The following is a 22,675-nucleotide window of genomic DNA, read 5'->3' as shown; positions in this document are numbered from 1 at the left end:
ACATATTTCTGTGCATCTTTTCCTGCCTTAAAAGCTTAAAAAGGTAACCAGGTATTTTGCATTTGTTACATCACTGCTTATTATGGTGAGAACATAATCTCAGTTGATGCCTCCCAGTGAAAGGTATCAAGACTCCCAACACAATATCCATGATCACTGACAGAGAATTGGAAAGGGATAGGTGGATGTTTGAAACCCCCTCACAGAAGGGTGTCAGGCAACTGCTTCTGACTGTACCTATTCCCAGCGTAACTAGGACTCTGAAGGCAACTCCTGTAAGGTCAGATTAAAAGGTCTGCCTACAACAATGTCCAGTCACTGATAGTGGCCAGCAGCGGATGTATAGGAAGAAAGGGCATAAGGGACGGGCCACAAAGTGAGTAATCCCTTCCCTGGTACATGCTCCAAGCTTCCAGCAACTGGCCATTTAGAGACTTCCTGAGCTAGGAGCTGCATCCGGACCACTGTCTTTAATTGCTGATGGACATATTTTCTATCAAATTGTATAATCTTTTTTTGAATCCATTTATACTTTTGGCCTTCACCACATCCCATGGCAATGAGTTCCAAATTTTAATTATGTACTGTGTGAAGAAGTACTTCCTCTTGTTTGTTTTAAACCTGCTGCCCGATCATTTCACTGGGTGCCTCCAATTGTGTCACAAGAAATACTGATTAATCACTTCCTATTCCCCGTCTCCACAGAATCCACAGTTTTACAAACCCTATCACCTCACTCATCTATACCCACCCTCTCTCATCCTTTCTCCTACTTCGTCTCTGCTATGGACTCTGCTAGTCCTACTACTATTTCTACTGTGTTTTTTTTGTCCACAGCTAATTGTCAGCTGAAACCTACAAGAAATACTTTTAATGACTCCAAGATATTTCTCATAGTGGTAACACCTCATCCAGAGTTCACTCTTCCCTCCTCCCTGATGCATTATTCCACATTGATCAACACTTAATCATATCTGCTGGTTTATCAGCCTGTCACAAAACATGGTGAAATCCTTGGCACATCCTGACATTTCACTGTTCTGTACAGCTGTGTCCTCAGTGATTTAGGTTATCAGCTGCTTTTGCTGATAGTTCAAACTCATCCAATAATACAGGTCCTTGAGGAAAGGCAAGGCTCCCCAGTATGGAAAAGCCAAGTTATTACTCACATTTGGATGACCAACCCTTTCAATCACTGTAGGCACTGAGGACTTTCATTACATCCCAGTTGTCTGAGGAACTTCAATGAGGAAAATTCTGAAGCAAGTGAAAATCCAGACAGGTCACACTGATCACTCCTGTTCCCATGCTTGCTGACTTAGCCACGTTTGTGAAGCACAACTTCCTCTAGCAGGAACATAGCCACTGTTTTCCCCCAATCACTCCACACAGCTACTGAGTCTGTGTCAGATGTTCTTTGAAGCTACCCCACTTGGAAGTCAAGCGCAGCTCCTACAACTGTGCTAGCACCCTTTCCTAAAACCATCATCATCATTTTTTTAACCTAATTTATCTGGTATGAAGTCCTATTTAAGTAACTGATCACCCAGTAGTTATGCTGGAGTCTAGCATATCCAATATCATTATAATATTATTCAGTGTTATTTTTGGAGTAAATACTACCCCATCTGCCTGGCGTTCCTCAGTCACCAGCAGGCTCTTGGCATTCTGTACCTACCACACCAGGACCACTGAGATGAAGACAACCAGCAGCTCAAGGAGTCTGTAGGCAAGAGGGCTGTACTTCTTATTTTTTGCTCAAAATAAACTTCCAGACAGATGTGCTTATACAAACAGAGTTTGCCTGTGGCAGAAAGGGATGTGGAAACCCTACTCAGAAAGCCCTCTCCAGAAAGCCTTGCCTTAAAGACCAACAAGGGTGTAAAGGTTAAAGACAGGGCCAGTAGTGGAGCAGCTGAATGGCTCCAAGACAATACCCTTTCCCAGGGCCTCCCCTGTCATCCCAAGCTATTTTCAATTCAGAAACCTCCCAGCAGGAGAGCCACAGAGGATTCCTGGAGTCATCCACTGAGTGAATCAGCTTTGGCTTTAGGGCTCATTTGGGTGTTAAATTGAGAGATCTGTTGTATGGGCTGAGGAAGGAAGAAGCAAAGAATTTCCCTAGCACAGCTCAGCCATGGGCATTGGGGATGAAAGAGGGGCACAGGGCCTTGCCTAGTCCAACTCTTCTGAGCAGGGTGGAAAGATATTTAAAAAACAAAATACAAAACCCAAACAGGAACACTCCTCTCAAGTGCTGTAAATTGGTGGGGTGCAGGAGGAAGAGAGGGAGGGGCAGGAAGTGGTAACTTATTTGGACTCCTGAAATGAAACTCCAATTCTCACAGGGTTTCACAGCTCATCACTTGTTTTCACCTGGTCAAAAACACTCAAGCAACAATTCAGGCCAGGATTTTGTGGCATCTGTGGCTGTTATTGGACACTTCAACAGAAAGGAAGCTCTTTTATTTGCTGCTTTAGCCCTTACCCCTAAGAGGTTCTTCAGCCTTCAATGCAACCACTTAATGTGCTTCATCATCCCAGAATCTCTCATACCCCCTCCCTTTCCAATGCATATAGGTTTCTATAATGGGCTTTTCCATGAACTCTTCACACTTGACTGAAGTTGATTGAATATTTCAGAAACAATTTAGACATTCCTGCCAAACATAATTCCCTGAAAACCTAGTAAAACGCTTTTTTTTTTTTTTTTTTTTTTTTGCACGAGCAAGGTCTGGGCAGTTGCCTGTTCAGGCAGTGTCCCTCCAGGGTCCCGAGAAGGAAATATAACCATACAATCATAGACTAACTTAGGTCTTGAGCCCAACCATTAACCTAGCATTGCCAAGTCCACCACTAAACCATGTCCCTGAGTGACTCATCTACACAGCTTTTAAATACTTCCCAGGATGGTGACTCAACCACTTCCCTGGACAGCCTGTTCCAATGCTTGTCAACTTGCTTGGTGAAGAAATTTTTCCTAATAACCAATCTAAACCTTCCCTGGGGCAACTTGAGGCCATTTCCTCTTTCTTCTTGTTACTTAGGAGAAGAGACCAACATTCAGTCATCTCGCATGGAAAGACCTCTTCATTTAAGGGTGGCATGAGCAACTGTAGAGAAGTAGACAGGAAGGACGTAAAATGTTGAGGTTCCAAGTTATGAACACTCTCTTTGTCTGCTTCTTCACTCTACAGCCCTATTATACCCATCAGAAGCTTCCTGTAATGCTCTTCCATTGGTACTGCCCGAAGCCCTCATCCCTTTTCCCATCACCTCAGTGATAAACACCCACACAAGAAGTTTATTTGCAAAAAATACATGCAAAATTTCTGAATGCCCCAGGGTACAACAGCAAGCAGAAAAATATAAAATAAGATGGGGCGCTGTCCCTGCCTCCTCATTTTAGCTATCATTTTGGCACATGCCAGAACATTACCCAAAGCAAAACATCACCAGGTAACAAACAGAGATTTGCATGCAATTCCAGCAGTGGGCATGACCACAGGCTCTGATCAGTGCAAGTTATTCCTTCCGAGGATCTTCACAAACCACATCTTTGCACACTAGCTGCACAATAAACGGCTGCAAGATCTAATGTCATTTGTAGTTTTAATTGGATTATCAATTGGCATGACATAGTAGTTGATGTTTCTGCACAAAAACGAATTTATTACAATGATGTAGAACTCAGAGCAGAAGTATGCTTTGAAGTTTCTGTGCTTGATCAGCAGATTCAAATCCCTTGTTGCCAGATTGGCATAAATTGCTAGCCGGTCCCTTCCCAAGTGACAAGCTTTGACTATCTCTCCTGGCAGCAGTAACTAGTCATGTACCAATTAAATGTGCATCCTTTCCAACAGCAGCTTCACGAACACCCAAATAGAGTTTCTTTAGATGTTACAACCCTCTCATTCCAGAAGTCAGTCTTTTTAAAATGTCAGGGAAGATATCCTCAGCTTTCCCTAACATGAAAAAACACTTCCAAAATGTGCACTGAAGAAAGAAGGGTGAAGGTAAAATAAAGACAGAACTGCAAAGTACAAGTCGAAATTATTTTTCAGCTATCTTTAAAAATTTCTATTTTTATGTGCAATGCTTTCTTTCATGCTCTTTAGGTCTATCTCTGCTCACTTTAAGATCAAACTGGCTTTTTTTGCCAGCAATTCACTTAAAGCCTGTTTTCTGCCACCACTCTCCCTCCCCACCTGCAGGCAAGCAGGAATCTGGGCCCCACAAGACAACTGTGGCGTGGGTGTTATTGGCTGTCTGTTTTGGCAGCCTCTCATCCTTTCTTCCAGCTCTGTTTTGAAATACAATCTAAATTAAAAAAAAAAAAAAAATTAGACATTCCTGCTCCTCTCTACTCACATCAGCAGTGCTCCCACTGCCACAGCGTAAAGCATGGCTGCCAAAGGAGCGGCACCGTGCAAGTTGGCCGATATATCACAAATGTTCGACAAAGAAAACACGTACTCCAAGAAAAGGTACATACTGCAGGAGTGGCAGAGGAAGGCAAGAGGTGAAAACCAGGGCAGAGAGGGCCAAGAGGGCTTTGTGGACTGCCTTACTTTAACAAGGGGAGTAAAGAGAAGAGAAAAATCTCGCTCCAGAGCTGACTCTCTCCCACATTTAATAGCATTAGGTTCTAACATGTAATTTGCACTCAAAGACTAATTCTTTTCTGTGGTTTGATGGATATTAGCATCCCTTTCTTTTTTCTTCTTTAATAATGTATTACATAACATTCTGATACACTAATTACCATCTCATGTCATAGCAATTTTATTAAGAGCTTATACTTACAAATACCCATTCTGAAAGGATTTCAGGACTTTTTTTCTAATTTTCTCTGAACTGCACTTGTTGAAGCATTGGCAACATGGTCTGATGCCACCTAATGTAGCTTCCAGTAACAAACAACACATCTCTACACAAAGATCTCATGAGCCCTAGGAGTTAGGCATGGATTCTTCTTGTGTTTAGTCTCAAAGACTTGTAAACAAGTTACTTATAGCACACTAGGTTGTGACAGAACACTGGTAACATAGCTCTGTTAGGTTCCTGTACCTGCTACAGTTCCAATTCCAGAAGCAATGCCAAAAGAGAAAAATTCCTTTATACCAAGTAATGGAAAATTTGTTAACTATTCTGCAGTTAGTGTTTGCTCATTACTATGCTATCATTTCACCAGGCAAATCTTGGTACCATGAGGTATTTTTCTGTATAAAATTGCTAATGCCATCAGGATTGTCCAAATGGGATCATCATCATTAAAAAGATTACACGGTAAGGAAAGTGATTACATCAAACTCTGAGTAGAAGGATTACTAATCACAAGTAGAATACTGGTACAAATCTCATTCTCTGTATACAAGAAAGGACACAAAACCTTTTAAACATAATTTATATACATTTATGGCTTTATACAACAAATTGTCAGGGATTGTTCTCATGTGTCTGTAGAAGTACATCAGGCACTTTTTCTGAAAATATCCACATATGAATTTTAATTTTGCAATGTGACTAAGTCAGAGCAGTGAAGCGTTGAAGAGCTGTCACACCACTCACAAATAGAACTAGCAGTATGTACATGCCAATCTTTCATAATATTGCTGGTTTGTGGAACACCTTCAAAAAAGAGGCCAGTTTTAATGTTGAATAATTTGCTTTTTGCTTGCATAAACCATGCTGCATCTTATATTATGATTACCATAATAATAATAATAATGAGAATACCTTATTTAAAATCAGTCATAAATTAAGAATCCTAGCAATTTCATAATGAAAATAGGAATTTCAAATCAGTAAAAAAATAAAAAAGTACTAACATACATCCAGTGGTTTAACAAGTGCAAATTTTATACTGTTTTATAATTGGTCCAATTTTAACTTCTCAGGGATGCTCTGTTGACTTAAGCCAATAATAAGCAATATGATTTTTGCTTATAAGTGTAGGCAAATTGTCAGTTTATCAAAGCAGAGCTTTCCAATTAATGCATCGACTACCTAAACATATATCATATAGCTATATTATGGAAACAATACATCTTTATATTTAAAATATCTGAACAGCTCTATAATACAATAAACTTTTAATAACAGTACAAACCAGAGAAAGTCAAAAACAAGGCTGCATAGGTAAGATCATCTGCACAATTCACAAACCAATCATTTACAACAATTCTGACAATTACTCCAGAAACTTGGTACTTTTACTGAAAAAGGATTTATTACTAGAGGTCACATAATGTTTGTTTTCAAGGCAGACAACATGCTCCTTCACCAAACGTCACAGTATTCCAGAATTACAACTGCAAAATAATAAAATGGCACCACCAAAAAAACAACAAAAAAAATTGACCACACATCCAAACCTCTGATTATCTACAACTGTTTTCTCACGATAATCAAAAGGGCTTCCTACAGACTGCTGTAATTAGGGAACGGCTACATTTATGTTATTCATAGTTATAAAAGGAAAAGAATAAAATATATGTTTACAGGAAGTTATACAGTAGCAGTAAATAATAAAAAGGAGGTATATTGTTAAATGTAGCATGTTCAACTGCATCCCCATGGAGTACTGCTTTCTTTGCATGCAGAGGTGAATTTTATGACTACTTTGGCCTATGTGTATCAGTGCCTATTTGGGAGCAAACATTTTTTGCACACACAGCAGAAAGAAGGATCTTCAGAAACCTATATGTGAGACTTTCACTTGCTCCACTGCCAGTATTTACTGTCATGTTTCAGAGACTATGAATTTGATGGTGAAGATCCTACTAGAGATATCTGCCTGTAAAAGCAGGTGGCTTCACTGAGGCTTTGGCACTAAGAACATTTGATTTTGCTCAAAACAAGTTCAAAGACTGATTTCACGCTGGGGGAGATCCTGTATCACAGGACAGCTTAACATCAGTCTCTGGAAGTGCTGACAATCATAATAGTATATCTAAAAAAGTAGGACCAGCTGTAATTAGTAATGATTTAAGCCCAACAGGGAGCTAAATGCTAGCACATCAATAAATACATTGCAGAACCCTAGGAAAGTCATAACAGGATCATTAAATATATGGCTTGTTACTAAACTTCATCTACTTGGCACATCCTGTTTCTTTCTGCACCATACATCCTCACTACAGGGAAGATAAATCTCAGTTAGAACATTTTCCAGTTATGAGCTATGTAGACAAAAGAAAATTCAGTGTAAAAATATTTGATTCTCCCCTTCATAAAAGCCAGCCCTAGCACAAAAGCTGTTCATCCTGTCAGTGCATAAGAAAGCTCCAAGGATTTCTATAACACAAATGTTGTGTAGCAACCAGTGAAAAGACAGGTGAGGCCTGTTATCCATACATCCATAAAAACTGCATCGTGCAATTACAAAAATCAGAAGTCGTGTATTCCAAGACCCACTCCTGAAAATGCTCTGGTAGCTGTCAGTGTGCCTACTCCAACAAGAGTAAGTTTTTCCACAGAAACAAGATCTCTCTCATTAATGCTTTCCCCTACCCTAAAGCTCATGCATTTGTATAAGTTTGCAACTTACTTTATCTTTCTTCTTAAAAAACAAAACAAAACAAAACAAAACAAAAACCCAACAAAACAACATAATGTTTTGTCCCGCAATAAGGCGTCACAGAAATTTTAGCCTCCCACTCTAAGGTAGCATTTTTTCCTCTTCAAATGTACTGCTTTACAACAGAAACACTGATGAACCCAAAACTAGTGCTAATTTTGACAAATGACAATTTTGTCGTTAATTTTACTACAATTACGAGTTTTCCACAAAAAGGTCCTGCTCTTGAGTGCACAAACATTATGAGACCTCCATGAAATAAATATAAATGTGAAGCATTGTACAAGCATCTTAACAATGAATACTTAACACTTTGTGGTAGTCAGAGTGAAAATGATAATAAAAGCAGATGACATTTCTAAAACTGCATATATAAAACTGATTAAATACTTCCTAAACATAAAGTTGTCTATATTTATACATCACACAACAAAAAAAAGGGATGTCAAAACAGAAATGTTTTGTATTCAAGATCCTTATTAAGCTTTTTCTTTATTAGCACTCCCAAGTGCTACGGAAATTTATAAAAACATGTACTTAATCCAGTTAAAATACTGTACAAAATTAAGAGGTTATGAATGCTGCCAGATCTCAGATTTATTTTCTTTTTAAGTTGCCTATGTAACAAAAGTAGATTTTAATTATAAGAAAAATAGCTTGGAAAGTATTCCAAAAATCATCTTAAGCCCAACAATAAAGTCATTAGTCTGACAATGAAATATATTCTTGCATAAATTTTCACGAATACAGGTAACTTACCAAATGGCATTTAACCTACAGTTTGCCTTGAAAAGTCAGTGAGTTTAGTAGGATCGTATTTAACAGGCTATTCTATTCCCATATGAAATGTGTGGCAATTTTGAGTAAAATAATGCAGTTCATACTGCTGCAAGGCAAGTCCACAGTTATCTCAATTCATCAAAACACAGGTAACATCAACAAAGGTTAAACTTACTTAGGGCATGAGATCATCACAGTATTCTTACAAAACTTTATAAATTTTTCTTGGACCAAAACAGATAGTCTTAGAAAACAATTCTTCTTCTACAGATCATACTGTACAAAACCGAAAGCACGACATGATGTAAGTAAGAGTCTTTGCTGTGATTATATGGTGTAGTGAATTTGGCACTTCAGAGTAATGAAATTTCCAATGGCACAGTTCTTATCTACAGCAGCACATAACCTGCAAACCTTGGGCAAACATCCTGTACAGGAAAATATTCTCTCTGCTGCCAACTCTGACGAAAGGAAGAAAAAAAGAAAAAAAAAAAAAAAGACTCAAAAAAAAGTTAGTGCATGCGCACAGCTTTGTCAAGAAAATTAAAAAGAAAGGTGAAGGACGTCTTTGTACTGCTTTTCTCAGTTCCTGCTGTCAGACAAGTCTGGAGAATTTAACCATCACCTAGGAAGAAAGAAAAAACAACAAAAAGAACAAATTAACATTAACACCAGGAGATTAAATCTATTAAAATTTGCTCAAACTATCTTTAAGATACCTTAAATGGGGAAAAAAATTTTATTCATTACTGGCTAGTTACCAGCAAGTTTTTTGGTTTAAAACATCAATGACAAAATATAAATGCTCTACAAGAAGTAACAGAAGTTGTTACACAACAATCCTAATGCACCAACCAGTGCAAACCTGATTTTCAAACTAACAAAGAACTGGAAAGAGACTGACTGTTATATAGAGGCAGTTCACATGCCAACACAGAAGACCTCCCAGATTTTAAGCATTTTGACATCTTTTTTTCCCTTTAGCTCTTTTGCAGATTTATCAGAAAAAGCACAGCTTACCTCCTACTACATCCTAGCCTGACACCCAACTGTGTGTGGTTGTCTTTACGCTGTGCTGAAAACTTTGGTTAGGCAATACACTGTCAAAGTTAAAATCTAATGTTTCTCCATCCATAAGGTCATTACGGATAATCGAATCCATGTCACAATCCAACCGTTCAATTAACATGTCATCTAAGTCACTGGGAAGCTTCTCCTGGTGGAGGGAAACAATTCCCACCCTTCCGTAGCCGTTGCAGCTGTTAACGGGGGCATACGGATTCATAGCATTCATCTGCATTGGGTGACTCATAGGCACTTGTAACGAAGTCTTCACTGTCGACAAGCGATTTAGACCTGAAGTGTGTGACATGGTGTTCACTGTGTGTGACAAGGCACGGCCATTAACCGCAGGTGTTGGCTGGTTATGTCCTTGGTGAGGGCGGGCATTAGGGTTCATCATTTTGTTGTGGGGTGGTTGGCTGCCATAAGTTGGCATCACTGAGTTAGTGACCATCAGCACACTTTGGCCCAGCGCCCTGCCACCAGCCTGGGAAACACCAGTGTCTACTGATGCCAAGATGTCATTGTGCGGCGGAGAATCGGAAGTCAGTAACTCCTTCAAAAGTCCAGGATAGTTATATTGGCTCATCGATCCATAGCTTGATTTACTGTCTTGGAGAGTCTGCATAGGAATCTGGGACAAAGAGTTCATGCTAGCTTGAGCATAAGTAAATTTCCTGTAGTCTGGATTTGGTGAGCCTATACTTGTGGTTGAGGATGCAAATGAGTAACCTGGTGTTTGCTGCATCAGGGTAGCAGATGAAGACTGGGTTGACACAGTCATTGATGTATTAGGTGACAAGAGATTAAGATTATCCAAAAGATTTTCCATGTTCTCAGAATTACTCATCTCTGAAAGGCTGGGTAGAGTAGAAGTCATTTTGGTTGCTGATGATGGGTATACCACGGAGTGCACATCCCCATCTCCAAGATCATCTTGCTCTGGCAAAATAGGAGAAAGTCTTCCACTAATTGTACTAGCATTAGAGCTAGTTCTAGGTCGAAATGTACTCCAGTTATCGAAGTCATCGTTACTGTGAGAGCTGGGACTTGCAGGCCACTTTGAGAACTGTGATCCAGGGCTGTCACCATTTCCCTCTTGACCAGACTGAAGGGCTGCTTTTTTCTTGGCAGCTCTGCCTCTGCTTTTGGCAAACTTGCTGTTGTTATCCATGGACGCTGCTCGCCTCCTAGGAGATTTGCCACTCTTTCCTCCTTCAGGATTGAGCATCCACCAGGAACTCTTCCCTGTTCCCTCATTCTGCACTCTGATGAACTTGCTGTGCAGAGATAAGTTGTGACGGATTGAATTCTGAAAAACAGAATAGCATTTAAGAAATAGAGAAAATATGCATCTTTTATGGCATACTAATATTTGCTTTTCTAAACATACTCTCATTTTGTTAGAAATACAGGGGTAATCATAAAATAAGAAAACATGCCAGTATGGAAACATCTTTTATCAGCTCACCACTCTGAACTGGCCGAAACAAGATTGCAAAGAGTCGCCATGTCAATTTGTCTGTCATCTGGCCCAATCACATCTGACATTATAAAAAGTCAAATAAAACACTGAAGGAACTGTTCTGAAATAAAAATTCTTCATAAAGGAGACTAAATAAACCAGAAGACCAAGAAGATGACTGAAGATCTCATTATCAGCTTCACTCTAATGAATTGAACCTGACCGTATTTTTGGATTTTTTTTTAATTATTATTTTACACAAAGTTCAGGAATGCTAAATCCTGTTCTATGGTCTTAATAATGGATTCTCATCCTGCACATCACTAAATCCTGAAAACTTGCAACATGCAAACTGTGGCTATTGCCACTGAGCATTAGTGAGGTTCATATTTCTTGTGTTATACGAGAAAATACATATAGAAAACAAGTTCAGGATTAAGTTCTAATTTTTAAAAATAAACATCACAAATTGCCTATTAAATCATAAGAGAGGACGGAATGCAAAGAGCATAGACATGTAAACACGAAAACCTCAGTCTTAAAACCATCTTTTTCTTCTAAAATCAACATTTTAAATATGCAAGATTGACTCTTCTAATATCTGAGGGCATCAGATATCTTGTGCCAAGAATGACCAGAGGTACTGGAGCTTTCTGTTACCTCCTCAGCCATAAGTAATGTTTCACGGTTTGTTCTTAAATAATAATAATAATAATAATTAAAAAAAAATCCAAAATGGAAGCCCACAGGTTGACCTGTTAATAAGAGACTAAACTGTGCTTTACCTGGCTGTAGATGAACATATTTTTCCTCATATAATTTTCTCCTGAGCACATGTAAAAAACATTGTTTCAACAGAAAAGCTTTCTGAGCATGGTCTACGTGGAGATCCACCTAGATTGTCTGTGCTAAGATGGTGACTTTTGGAGAACAAGTACGAGGGAACCATAAAACAACACATGAAACATATAAACCAGAAATTAGACCTCCAGTGGCAGAGAAATCAGTGATTCGCTACCCGCCTTCCATTCTTGGTAACTTTCAGCAAGTTGTCTAAAGAACTTTTGGGAGAGCCAAAATGGAAAGATTGTGTCTAGAAAGCACTAGAGTAAGGTAGATCTTCACCAAAAACCCAGTAGACCAATTATGTCAAAACAGTAAATGGCTACCAGACCAACAAACACCCCGTTCTGTATTTTCTGTTTTCTCATCTATTAACTCCTATCTGTCTTCTCTTAAGTTTTTAACCTGACACCCAACATCCACTACAGCACCAAACCATGAGGATGATACAGCTCATGGACCTTTTTATGCCTTATGTGGCAAATCAGAGGACGAGGGACACAGCCACCGCTCTGGTCTCCGGCTGCTTTTGCTGAATTTCCCAGCCCAGAGTGCTGCCTGCGACAGTAGCATCTTCAGAAATGTCTCCTTCCTTCCCTTTCACTTCTCTACATCAACTTTCTCAAAGATGCGTATCTTTCCCCATACGTCTGGCTGACAGAAGAAAGGAGCAAAGACCATAAGTAAGCATGCAAGATGAAAACAGTTATCTCATGGGCCCTGGCTCAAATCAGAGACAACAGGCTGAAATTCCCTACAAGAGACGTGACATATTTTGGACCACAGAAGACCAACCAGCCAAAGCAGGACTGACCACCTGCAGAGCTTAACAGCAGTGGTTACTCTGGGGTCAAAGATGAAACCTTCAGTAGGTGAGGGCAGCAAGGAGGTCTTACAGTCCTGCAACACCTTACAGGCACCAGTGTCTCGAGACTACCCCCTCCCACCCCAAGAAGCTCAGCTTCACTCCAAACAGGGGCACAATACACTCCCTGACAGCAGATGATGGCAGAGCATGGCCTTAAGGCAGCTGGCTGTTCAACCAGCACAGCAACGAGTCAAACCATGTACCTAAACTCAGAAGCATTTCCAACCAAATTATCAAGTAGGACTGAATCTCTTCATTGCAGGTAACTCTGCAATCAAAATACTATCCTCAATCTAGCGACGGGTGTTAGGGAAAGCCTTGGAATTTTATTTGCACCAGGTGCAGCTAACACAAGGAGAGGGTAAGCCTGAAAATCCATCTTTGGACTTGCCCACGGCCTCAGGGGTTGGCCGACAAAGCCTTGTGAGGCTCGCCTGGCGCAGCCTGTTGTTTTCACTCAAAGGGCCACAGCAGAATCCCTGGCTGACACAAGTCCAGCTCTAGAAATGTCGCAAGAAAGTTGTTCTGCACGGCTGTTGATTAAAAAACCTCCTGCGCCAGTTCATTTTTTTACTGTATTTTGTAAACATACCCAGTTGGCTCAGGATCACTGTTTACTATCAAAATAGGCATATTAAACACACGAAATACCAGGCAGGGAAAACACCGAGATGAGGCTCAGCTCCCTTTGCTCTGCAACACAAGTGTTAAATATTTAAGATGCTATTCCTTAGTCATCAAAAATGTTATAATCTGGTATTATTGTACCGAGGACATTTGAGGTCGCTCTTTGAGTAACAGAGCTGTCTCCTAACTCTGCCAGCAACGAAAAAAAATTTTCCTAACAGGAAAAGGTTTGCGGCCCAGAGCTTGTTACATAAATTCCTGTTTTTCACGCAGCCAGCAGGACATTAGAGAAGCTATGATTTACTAACTTGGAAAAAGTGTTGAAGAGGTAAATCTTGTGAAAATATGCACTGCTGTTAATGATGTTGTGTCTACAGATCTGTGCCAGATGTAAACACAACCTGATAAAAAAGTATAGTTTCAGCAGTGGATCTTGGCCGCCAGAGGAACAGCGTGGCTGTCAGTGGCTGGGGCACACGGTGGCACCACCAACCCCAGCACACTGCAAGATGCCTTCAATCATGACTTTCGTCTGGACTTTGAAGCAAAGCCTCCCAAAACCTAGCCTGAACGACTCCAAAAGCAACCATCTGCATTTTGAGGTGGATCTCTGCACAGCAGTGATGCATGACAGATCACATGGAGAATAACCATGCTGGAATTTTATCCCAACCTGGGTCGGGAGGGCAGCAGGCTGCTCCCACCTGTGGAGTGCTTCCTGGGATTGAGTTTCCACCTCTGGGATAAAGTGAACTTACTTCATACCATACTTCAGCATTCAGACCAGAAACTATGGATATGCTTATTGTTACTTGTTGATTTAAGATTCCAAATATGCAAAACCAGTATCTGCTACGTGCAATGCGATGAGCCCATACCAGCTAATAGAACCTGTGAAGCCAAGAAAATTATTCCTTGAATCTACACATTTATATCATTCATCTGCATTTCCAACATTTCCAACAGCTCTACTGATATCTAATACTGCATTTAAACCCAATATTAATTATTAAAACTGGGAGGCCATAGGAGCAACACTGCTTCCATAACACATACGTCAAGAATTTCTATTAAAATTAACAGTCTAATGACTGCCCACTAAGTTTTCATTTAGAAGACATCACAGCAGTCCACTGCTTTCTACAGCCAATCCAAGGGGATAGTCCACAGAAGTTGCCAGTCAGTTTACTCCACTATCAGCTGAAATTACTTCAAATACAGACTGGGTCACAATACTTGACTGCAGTTCTCAGATCTCTTCAAACAATATCTGAAACAGATTTGGAGGTTGAAGAGAAACTTTCAGGAACACAATACTCAAGACTGCTTCTGCAGAAGAGGGGAGGTTGCTTATTTATTTATTTTAACTGATAGCTGGAGGATACTGCAATAGGAGCATGGTCAGGAAAGAAAGTCAGGGTCGAGGACTAGTAGGACAGAAGGTCAGAGACTCACCAGTTAATATCATCACTGTTGAGAGGTGTCTGCTGTGATTAGTGGTGACTGGCACATGAGTCAGCTGTCCTGATGCTGATGTCCTGATACTGACAGCTTATAAAAGGATTTTGAACAGCAGAATCTCCCCATGGAGACACCACCAAAGCAAAAGCTTTGCAGTAGAGAAGTGAAGACCCCAGATTTCCATATGCTGTTACAGAAGACATCAGACCTGTCTCTAGGTCTTTGTATGGGGACTCCATAGCAGGTCCAGTTGTTCAAATCATCCTCCTCTTGAAGCCTCAGTGGCAAGCACCACTCCAAAAAAGAAGCAATTAAAACTTCTAGGAAAGTGTGCAAAGGACAGGAAGTTGTCTAGCATACTTGTTCAGGGTTTGTTCAGCAGTAAGAACCAGACAGCAGCAGCAGGGGCTAGTCATGGCAAGTAGCACCACGTAGCATCTATGCAAGGCTAAGTTAGACAGTGCCTGGCAAAACAGGCAGGTCTGCTGCACCCGTTTTGCTGTGGTTTCCAACTGTTCTGCCAAGTTTTCAGGGGCTGGGTGAAGAGGCCAAGGAGGAAAGAGAACATTGGTAACTCCAGACCTACCAGAATTCCCTTTGGTCCAAGAGGCTGGTGTAAGGCAATCCTGTTTGTCTTATCTAATATCAATGAACTACAAGAACTTCAGATGCAGATGCTGCACGTGGAGCTTGGATTTCCCACAAGCTTGTGTTGGACACTCAAAAGCGATTGGTCAACAGACAGCACATAACATGTTCATGAAATAGCCTTAGTCACATTTCTCTCTCAGAAGCGTTCCTGATATTACAGTATTCACTAACACAACCACACATTTGTCAGAGGCTTCAGATGCTAACAAAATAGCTAATTTTGCCACCCAGTCATGGCCTACTTTGATTACAGCTCAGAAACCTTCTCTGTTGTCTGATAAGAGCATGGACTGAAAGCATGACGCTTAGCCTCAAGCCAAAGAGTTGTATTTAGAAAGATGCTGGAAATTTGCCACCTGCAGCTGCATGCAGGTGGAAGGGCAGGATTTCCTCCCAAACAGGTCATGCTTTTTTGGGTCCTTTGTTCTTGGGGAGGGTGCTTTTTTTTGACTTCATATTTTCTCCTGCTCTGTTATATGGTTAAGAAGTACTAGCTGGAAATGTGAAGAATACTTCTGCCTCACTAGAGGGACCTTGCACTGCTTCTGTGTGTTTTCTATTACAGATGGCTGGCATAGTGAGAGTCTTTCCCAGACCATCACCCATGAAACATCATCTCCAAAGATAGCAATACTTCCATAAACTGTTTCATGTGGTAAGATTTTGGCAGTGCATCCCTTATTTCATGCATGAATGTATAAGAAGAGGACAGACTGTATGTTATCACTATATGGTTGCTATAAATATATGGTCTCTAGCACAGAGAGGAGCTTTCTATGACCACATGTCAGTGGTATTATTGTAAGTCCTGTACATTCTGCATTCAAGTTCACAAATTTATACTATCCTACACTTCCTTTTCATAGCTGTCAAAGACTAAAAAACTTTGAACACTGAAGGTGCTTGGCCATCCTCCAGGTTGCATCCCTCTGCCACATGTGGCACCAGGCAAACAATTACTGGAGTTTTCTCCACTTGAGCATGGTATGTAGTAATAGATGTTTAAGATACTTGGCTATGCATTCCTACATGTCAGAACTGGCAACTCTAACATGCATTTGAGTAATTCCCAATTTCTATCCCCAGATATCCTCCTCCTCATTCTAGGTAGACTCCCTGGAAGCACTTTTCCATAATGACAGTTTGAACATTTCTAATGCGGTGGTAACACCTGGCTACTTTCTCTACACAGGCGTTTAGAAAGAATTAATGTAAAAACCATAAACAAGGTTTGTAGTATGAGGAGCATGCACACAGGGCACGCACACTCCTGAATAGTGTTCCACATATGATGACCCCAACCAAAACTTCTTACGACCAGTCTTATGTTTTCTGTACAGCCAAGAGAGACAGGGCCACAACCAGGCTAACGATGTCTATGTCAGTGCCAATACTATGTTTTATGACTACATTTATTTTTATGACCACAATATAGGTATGGTATATCATCAGCATAATGTACATCAAATATATAAACATTTGCTAGGATTTCAAAGCCAAGGAAACTAAGTGACACTGTCTAGGAAAAACAGCAGACAAAAATGCACGAGTATCTGAGGTTTGTTGGATGGACCTTCCTCCCTCTGGTAAAATCATCTGGGAAGCCAAGACAGCCAGCAGGTTTGACTAAAATCTATCCATTTTACAGTGAAAGAAAGGCAACAATAAGAAGGAAGTATAGTGTTATTTTAAAAAAAAAAAAGGTAAATAGCCATCAGGGTAAATGATAGCTTCATTTATCACAGCTTTAGAAGTTGTGAAGTGTAAAATATAAGGGAAGAAATAAATATCAGATAATATAATTTAAATCTAGCAGGAATAACTGTATTTGGTGATCCAGACAAATCCTAATGCTGCCTTTACAAAACTGATGCTGTAACCTTTCTATTACAACAGACGGAAAACAAATATCAGCTCCATATTTGTAAATAAACGTTTCTGTTTTCCACAAATACAGAACATATATATATGCATGTGTACATATATATATTATGACAAAGAAGCACTTCTCAAGTTCATTAGTGAGACAGGGCCTCACTGAAGAGGAATGTTTCAAAGTCAAGATACCCTTATAACTGGGGCTTCTTCTCCTCTCTCTTTAAGCACTCTCAGACCTCTGGCCTTCACGAGCAGCCATGCAATTATGTCAGTAATGCAAAAATAGTAAAGCAGGAGGACATATGTATAACCTGACTGACTGCAGTTCCAGGAGCTATCATAGAAAAAGCTGGGAAAGGATTCAATTAATAAAACATCAGAGGTTAGGGAAATAATTCGTCTTTCAAAACAGTCCCATGGAGTATAGGCCATTGCATGTACAAAAAGCTATCTTTTGTTCAAGAAAGATAAGCGAGGGAACACTTGCGGTTATGCCAATGTCACACTGAATGACTGACAGCACAGTCAAGATTAACACCATGCACCACTGCGAAGGTGTGCTCATCAAAAGGATTAAGGGCATTAGAAGCATCTGTAGTGGAGTAAGCCGTGAGGAAGGCTGCTGTGATTCATGACAGGCAGGTAGCCCTCTCACAATTATTCACCATGGGCTCTAATGCAGTGACCAGGAACACAACTCTAGGGGGATGCAGGCCCCACAGCAGTCATAACAATTTGAGGCAAAGTTGTCCTGGAATGCAGAGCACAAGCAGGTTATTGCAAGGAAAATGTTATTCACAATTATAAGTAAAGTTTATTAAAATTATTTGAAAAAAAAATGTGGAGGAATAAAGAAGCAGTTCATCCATACAATGTCAGAATGACTAATAGATTAAAATTTTATTACGGGACTAGAGTAAAGAGAGACTAAGGGGTATTTATTTTTTTTTCAGCCAGTAGGAATAATTATGATCAGTAGGACAAAAAATGTTAATCACTCGTTTCCTGTTTAACAGACAGTCTGTTTCACCTCTGCCACTCTTCACTGTTACACCCAATCTATCACAAAGACTACAGTACTGTTTATAGAAAGCCTCACCCCCCGCCCCCCTTTTTGTCTTTCTAAAACTAAGCTGCCTTCTATTGACATTCGTTCACTCTAATGAAGAGGTACAAGTGTGTATCCATGCTAAATATATCAATACTAATTAGACCAGTAGATCATCCTTAAAGGAGCACTGGAAACACGTTCTCACAAGTAAGAAGCAATAAGGTGAGAAATAGGCCAAGGTCTCAGTGCAAATCACAGAGGTGAAAAACATCACAGTTGGAAAACAGGGCTCATTTTTTGCGTTGGCCTTTGTGGACACACAGAGAACTTCCAAATGAAAACAAATAAACAAACAAAAAACAAAAACCACACAAAAAAGAAACCAATAAAAAACCAAAACAAACCTCCCCAGAAAACACCAAAAAGAATGAGGAAAAAAAACACCAAGACACCCAGATATGATTACTTCAAAAGCTTTAATAGGATAAGTGAAATAACTAGAAAGATCCCTGCCTGAGAAGTCACATAAGCTTTACATGCTAAAAGCCCTGCATAATGACCAAAGCAATCCTTTGCCACTTGTCCAGGTAAAGGCACAAGGCAAACCTAGCCCTAAATGTTTGGTTTCAGTTGGATACTTTACTAGGGAGCCACACATCTCTTCATCTTTATGGATTAAGACTATTTGCTTTTACAAAGTCACTGATAACCTAAAGGGTTGGAATGATTGTCATGAGCTGATGGATTTACAAACAATGTGCTACCCACAACAATTGAAAATAAGTTAAAACTGAGACAGGTAAAGCAAAGCAGGATGTGCTGTAGACATGGGCTTGCCCATTCACTGTGCTGCCTATGGGCTAGCCACCATTAGAGAAGCTTGAGGACTTATTTGACCTGTAACAATGCCTACTGCCTGACCACAGACCTCTCCTTAGAGACACGGTGAAGGAGCAGATGCCAGTTTGCAGCCACGGTTCCGCAGGCAGAGCCAAGGGTGCCTGCACTGCACCCACAGCTCCTACAGCGCTCACTCATCTGACAAGGGCAGCAGAGATATGTTTAGGAAAGGCATTAAGCCTGTCTGTATTTCTTACGTTGGGAAGCAATGTACCAAGGGTTATGTACAGATCCAATAATATCATAAGTTGATTTGATTGAGCTTTTGCATAGATTGAAGAAAAAAAAAAAAAAAGAAATATATCTCCTTATTATCCTTATTACACCTGTATTACCTTAGAAGAGGAAGTCTTTTCCTTTAGCAAACAAAGCATCAGAGCACTCAAATTCTCTGGACGTGGATGTTACTGAATACTAGTTTTTCAAAAACAAAGAGTCAATGAAAGCAGCAAGCTTCCTTTGCAGCAGGGTTAGCTGTGCCCCACAGGAAATCCCTGGCCTGAGGAAACTGCAAGTCTTGTAAAAAGAAGGGCAAAGCCTTTCATTTACAGGCTGAATGATATCTTACGCTACATCTCACTATGCATTTGATCTTTATTTTGACTACAGCAAGTGGAAGGATAGACTATCAAAATTGTAGAGTAGTCCTCAAAACTACAAAAGGAACATTAAAACAGCTGAGCGGAATTTTTTGTTTGGTATAGGGCATCTTTAGAAACTGTTCAGTGCATCTAGTGGTTAGGATGTTGAAAGTTTCACATTTGTAAGGGAACGGTGTCAGCTTAAAAATAAGAACCACCCTATGGATTTTGCCTAATGTTGTAAATATCTGATATTGACATAGTAACCAAGAGAAACTTAGGAAAGAGAGAGACATTCCTATTTCCTTTAGTTTCTTTTGTATGTGAACACAGTCCAGTGTATAAGGCCACTGTTTTACTATTTATTTTTCCTCTGGCCAATTCACCCTTTATCTGTCTCATACATAAAAAGAAAATAAAATATAATTTTCTTATTAACAAAATATTAGCAGGAAAAATAGATTTCTTAAGTTTTTATTAAAATAGCTTAAAAACAAGCATATTGAAGTTCTCTTTAAACTCCTGCATTATCTACCAATCTGTAGAGGATGCTGCCTTATGCAGTCAACATTTGTTCATTTTCTTTGTGTTCTCTTCTTATACTTGTTCTTTACTGCAAAGCTGCATGAAGCAATTACATATTTTCAACTACTCCTCTTTGTACATCCCAAAGAGGCACCACATAGACTAGGTATTGTGTTTTTCCTCACTTCTTTGAACGCAGCTTGCCTTGGTACTCTTTTCCCCCACCACAGAAGCAGGTCAGACCACCAGCACGCTCTCTTTGGGAGAGCACTTTCCAATTCAAGTCTGCTCCCACAGCCTAACAGATTTTACGTAACATGATTTACTACTCCAATGCCAACAAAAAACCCTCATCCAAATTTCAATAAAACCTTGGGCTACATTCTAGTGCGCATTGCCCCTCTCCACTCTCTGGCCAGTTGCAGCTACCCTCTTTCAAAAGGTGTGGTTTACTTAAAGGGATTTTAGTTGATTTTCTAAGGGCTCTGAGGACTCGTGACAGGTGGTTGCACTGCTCGTGCCAGAGTCTTCCTCTCAAATGCTGCTTTCTGTGACATTCTTCAGGCTGCAGTTTCAAGAAATGCTGGCGCTTATCGCTGGGTTTTAAGACATCTGTTCAGTATTATAAAGCCAGAGTCGTCCAATCTTGCAAAACATGTAGCACCAACTCTGAATAGTTACCCCTGGACACAGTCACAGCTTTCAACAGGCTATGGGAGGCAGAGTACTATTTCTCAAAGCAAGATGGGCAAACAGAGGAGGGAAATCTAAAGGGCAATTCCCTCACACCCATTTTGGAAGCATTCCTATTCCCTCACTACTGTAGGCTGTGCTCTGTGCTTAACAGACCCTTATTAAATCAAAGGACTATTTACAATCTACATACTGGCAATTCCACATTCCCATAGAATGTCATCTGGCAACAGTGACTTAAACCATCAGCTCTTTTTATTTGCTTTCCTCCTTCCCGAGCAAGAAAAACAAAAAGGACAAGAAAAAGCCAATTTTTTATTGACATGAATGGAATTAAAAGAGTAAAGCTCGAGAGCTCTAGTGCACCAGCACTCATCAAAATACTCAAACATTGGGTTTTTTTAAGCAGTAAAATATTGCAATGAGGACAATGGAAAGAAAGATTAGCAACACCATTGTGGCTTGAGATCTTTTACATACACACCTGCTGCTATGGGCGTAGGACCATGCTGGACACAAAACAAGACAGCTTCCAGAGTGGGACACTGTTATGCAAAAATGAGCTTTAGGCATTTTGGGTGCTAGTTTTCTTGTGACAACTAGCTCTTATTATTCTCCCCTCTTTACCGTTTCCCTCCATTTGATATATGCAAGGAAACTGGCCTCACCATGGCTGCCTGGAGATCAGATCTCATTCATTATCCCATTCCCCTGAACGGAGACTGACACAAGGAAGCTCTGGGTTTAAGGTGCCCATTGCCAGGTACAATAGGAGATGTCCCAGGAAGGACATTGCTATCACTCTCATCAGTTCAGAAAACAAAACACTGTTTTTGAAAAGCCTCCCCTTCTCTTTCCTAATCCCTCAAACTCAAAAAGCTCTTATCAATTTCAGATTAGGCTCCCTCCTCCTGGAGATCACAGACTTCACTTGGTGCAAACTTTGCCATCATTGCTCCCATCCCCCCATCAATGAAAATCCCATGTGTAACTGGGCAGCCTGAGCCTGCTGGCCTACTTATTCCGATCTAAGGACTGCAACAGCCGACTTCACAGTCACAAAGCCTGCCATAGGTTTCCAATCCCTCCCATTCTTTTGCCCAAAGACGAGGAAGGTGAAAGAGCTTCCCTCCAGCTTTCTCCAGATACACATTAGAACGCCGTGGCAAAAAACACAGCTGACATAGGGAGCTAAAATGCCCTAACAGATTCAAAGGGCTGCAACGAGGAAGTCTGAAGACACTCTACAGGAACTTGCTCGGTATTTGTCTCCTTCTGACAGCTTTTGCTTCTTTCTAGTACTGCAGTTTAGTTTTCCTTCCTGGAGACGTTCAGAGAGAGAAGCAACACAACCCCCTGTGCAGCTCCAACGACACATGAGCTCTTTTCTTGAGAGGGTCAGAATGGGGCACTAATAGCAAAAAATAAATTAAAAAAAAATTAAAATACAGGACTTAAACTTACATCAGATTAAAAATAGCAGGAATGCCAGCAGTAGGAGCTGTCATTTGTAATATCTACCAAGACATAGGAAGTTATTTATTCTGTGGATCACATAAAGGCCTCTTTAAAAACAAAGATGAAACAGAAAAAAGAAAGCATGTTTACTGAAGCATGTTTTCCAATACTATTTACCTAGCCAATTTTGTTTATGAAGTTTTATAGTAATTTGTCATTGATAAGTCTATGAGTTTATGTCCACAGATTT

The 22,675-nt window shown here is 40.2% G+C and overlaps 1 protein-coding gene across 1 annotated transcript in view; it reads right to left on the bottom strand.

The window, feature by feature from the left end:
• Positions 1-8,157: 8,157 nt before the first annotated feature.
• FOXO1 (forkhead box O1) overlaps positions 8,158-22,675 on the bottom strand; it is a 61,536-nt gene continuing 47,018 nt past the window's right edge. Inside the window, exons 2-3 of the mRNA XM_027887704.1 lie at positions 9,383-10,736; positions 8,158-8,987 (exon numbers count right to left, since the gene is read on the bottom strand). Of these exons, the coding sequence (XP_027743505.1) occupies positions 9,396-10,736 (1,341 nt within the window). The 3' untranslated portion in view covers positions 8,158-8,987; positions 9,383-9,395. The remainder of the gene's footprint in view (positions 8,988-9,382; positions 10,737-22,675) is intronic.

This window comes from Empidonax traillii, unplaced genomic scaffold (assembly GCF_003031625.1).
Source record: "Empidonax traillii isolate 1590-97213 ecotype Southwest subspecies unplaced genomic scaffold, ASM303162v1 scaffold219:size747757, whole genome shotgun sequence".
Taxonomy (NCBI): Eukaryota; Metazoa; Chordata; class Aves; order Passeriformes; family Tyrannidae; genus Empidonax; species Empidonax traillii.
The sequence above is the reverse complement of the archived record's forward strand: the minus strand, read 5'-3'. Positions and strand labels throughout refer to the sequence as shown.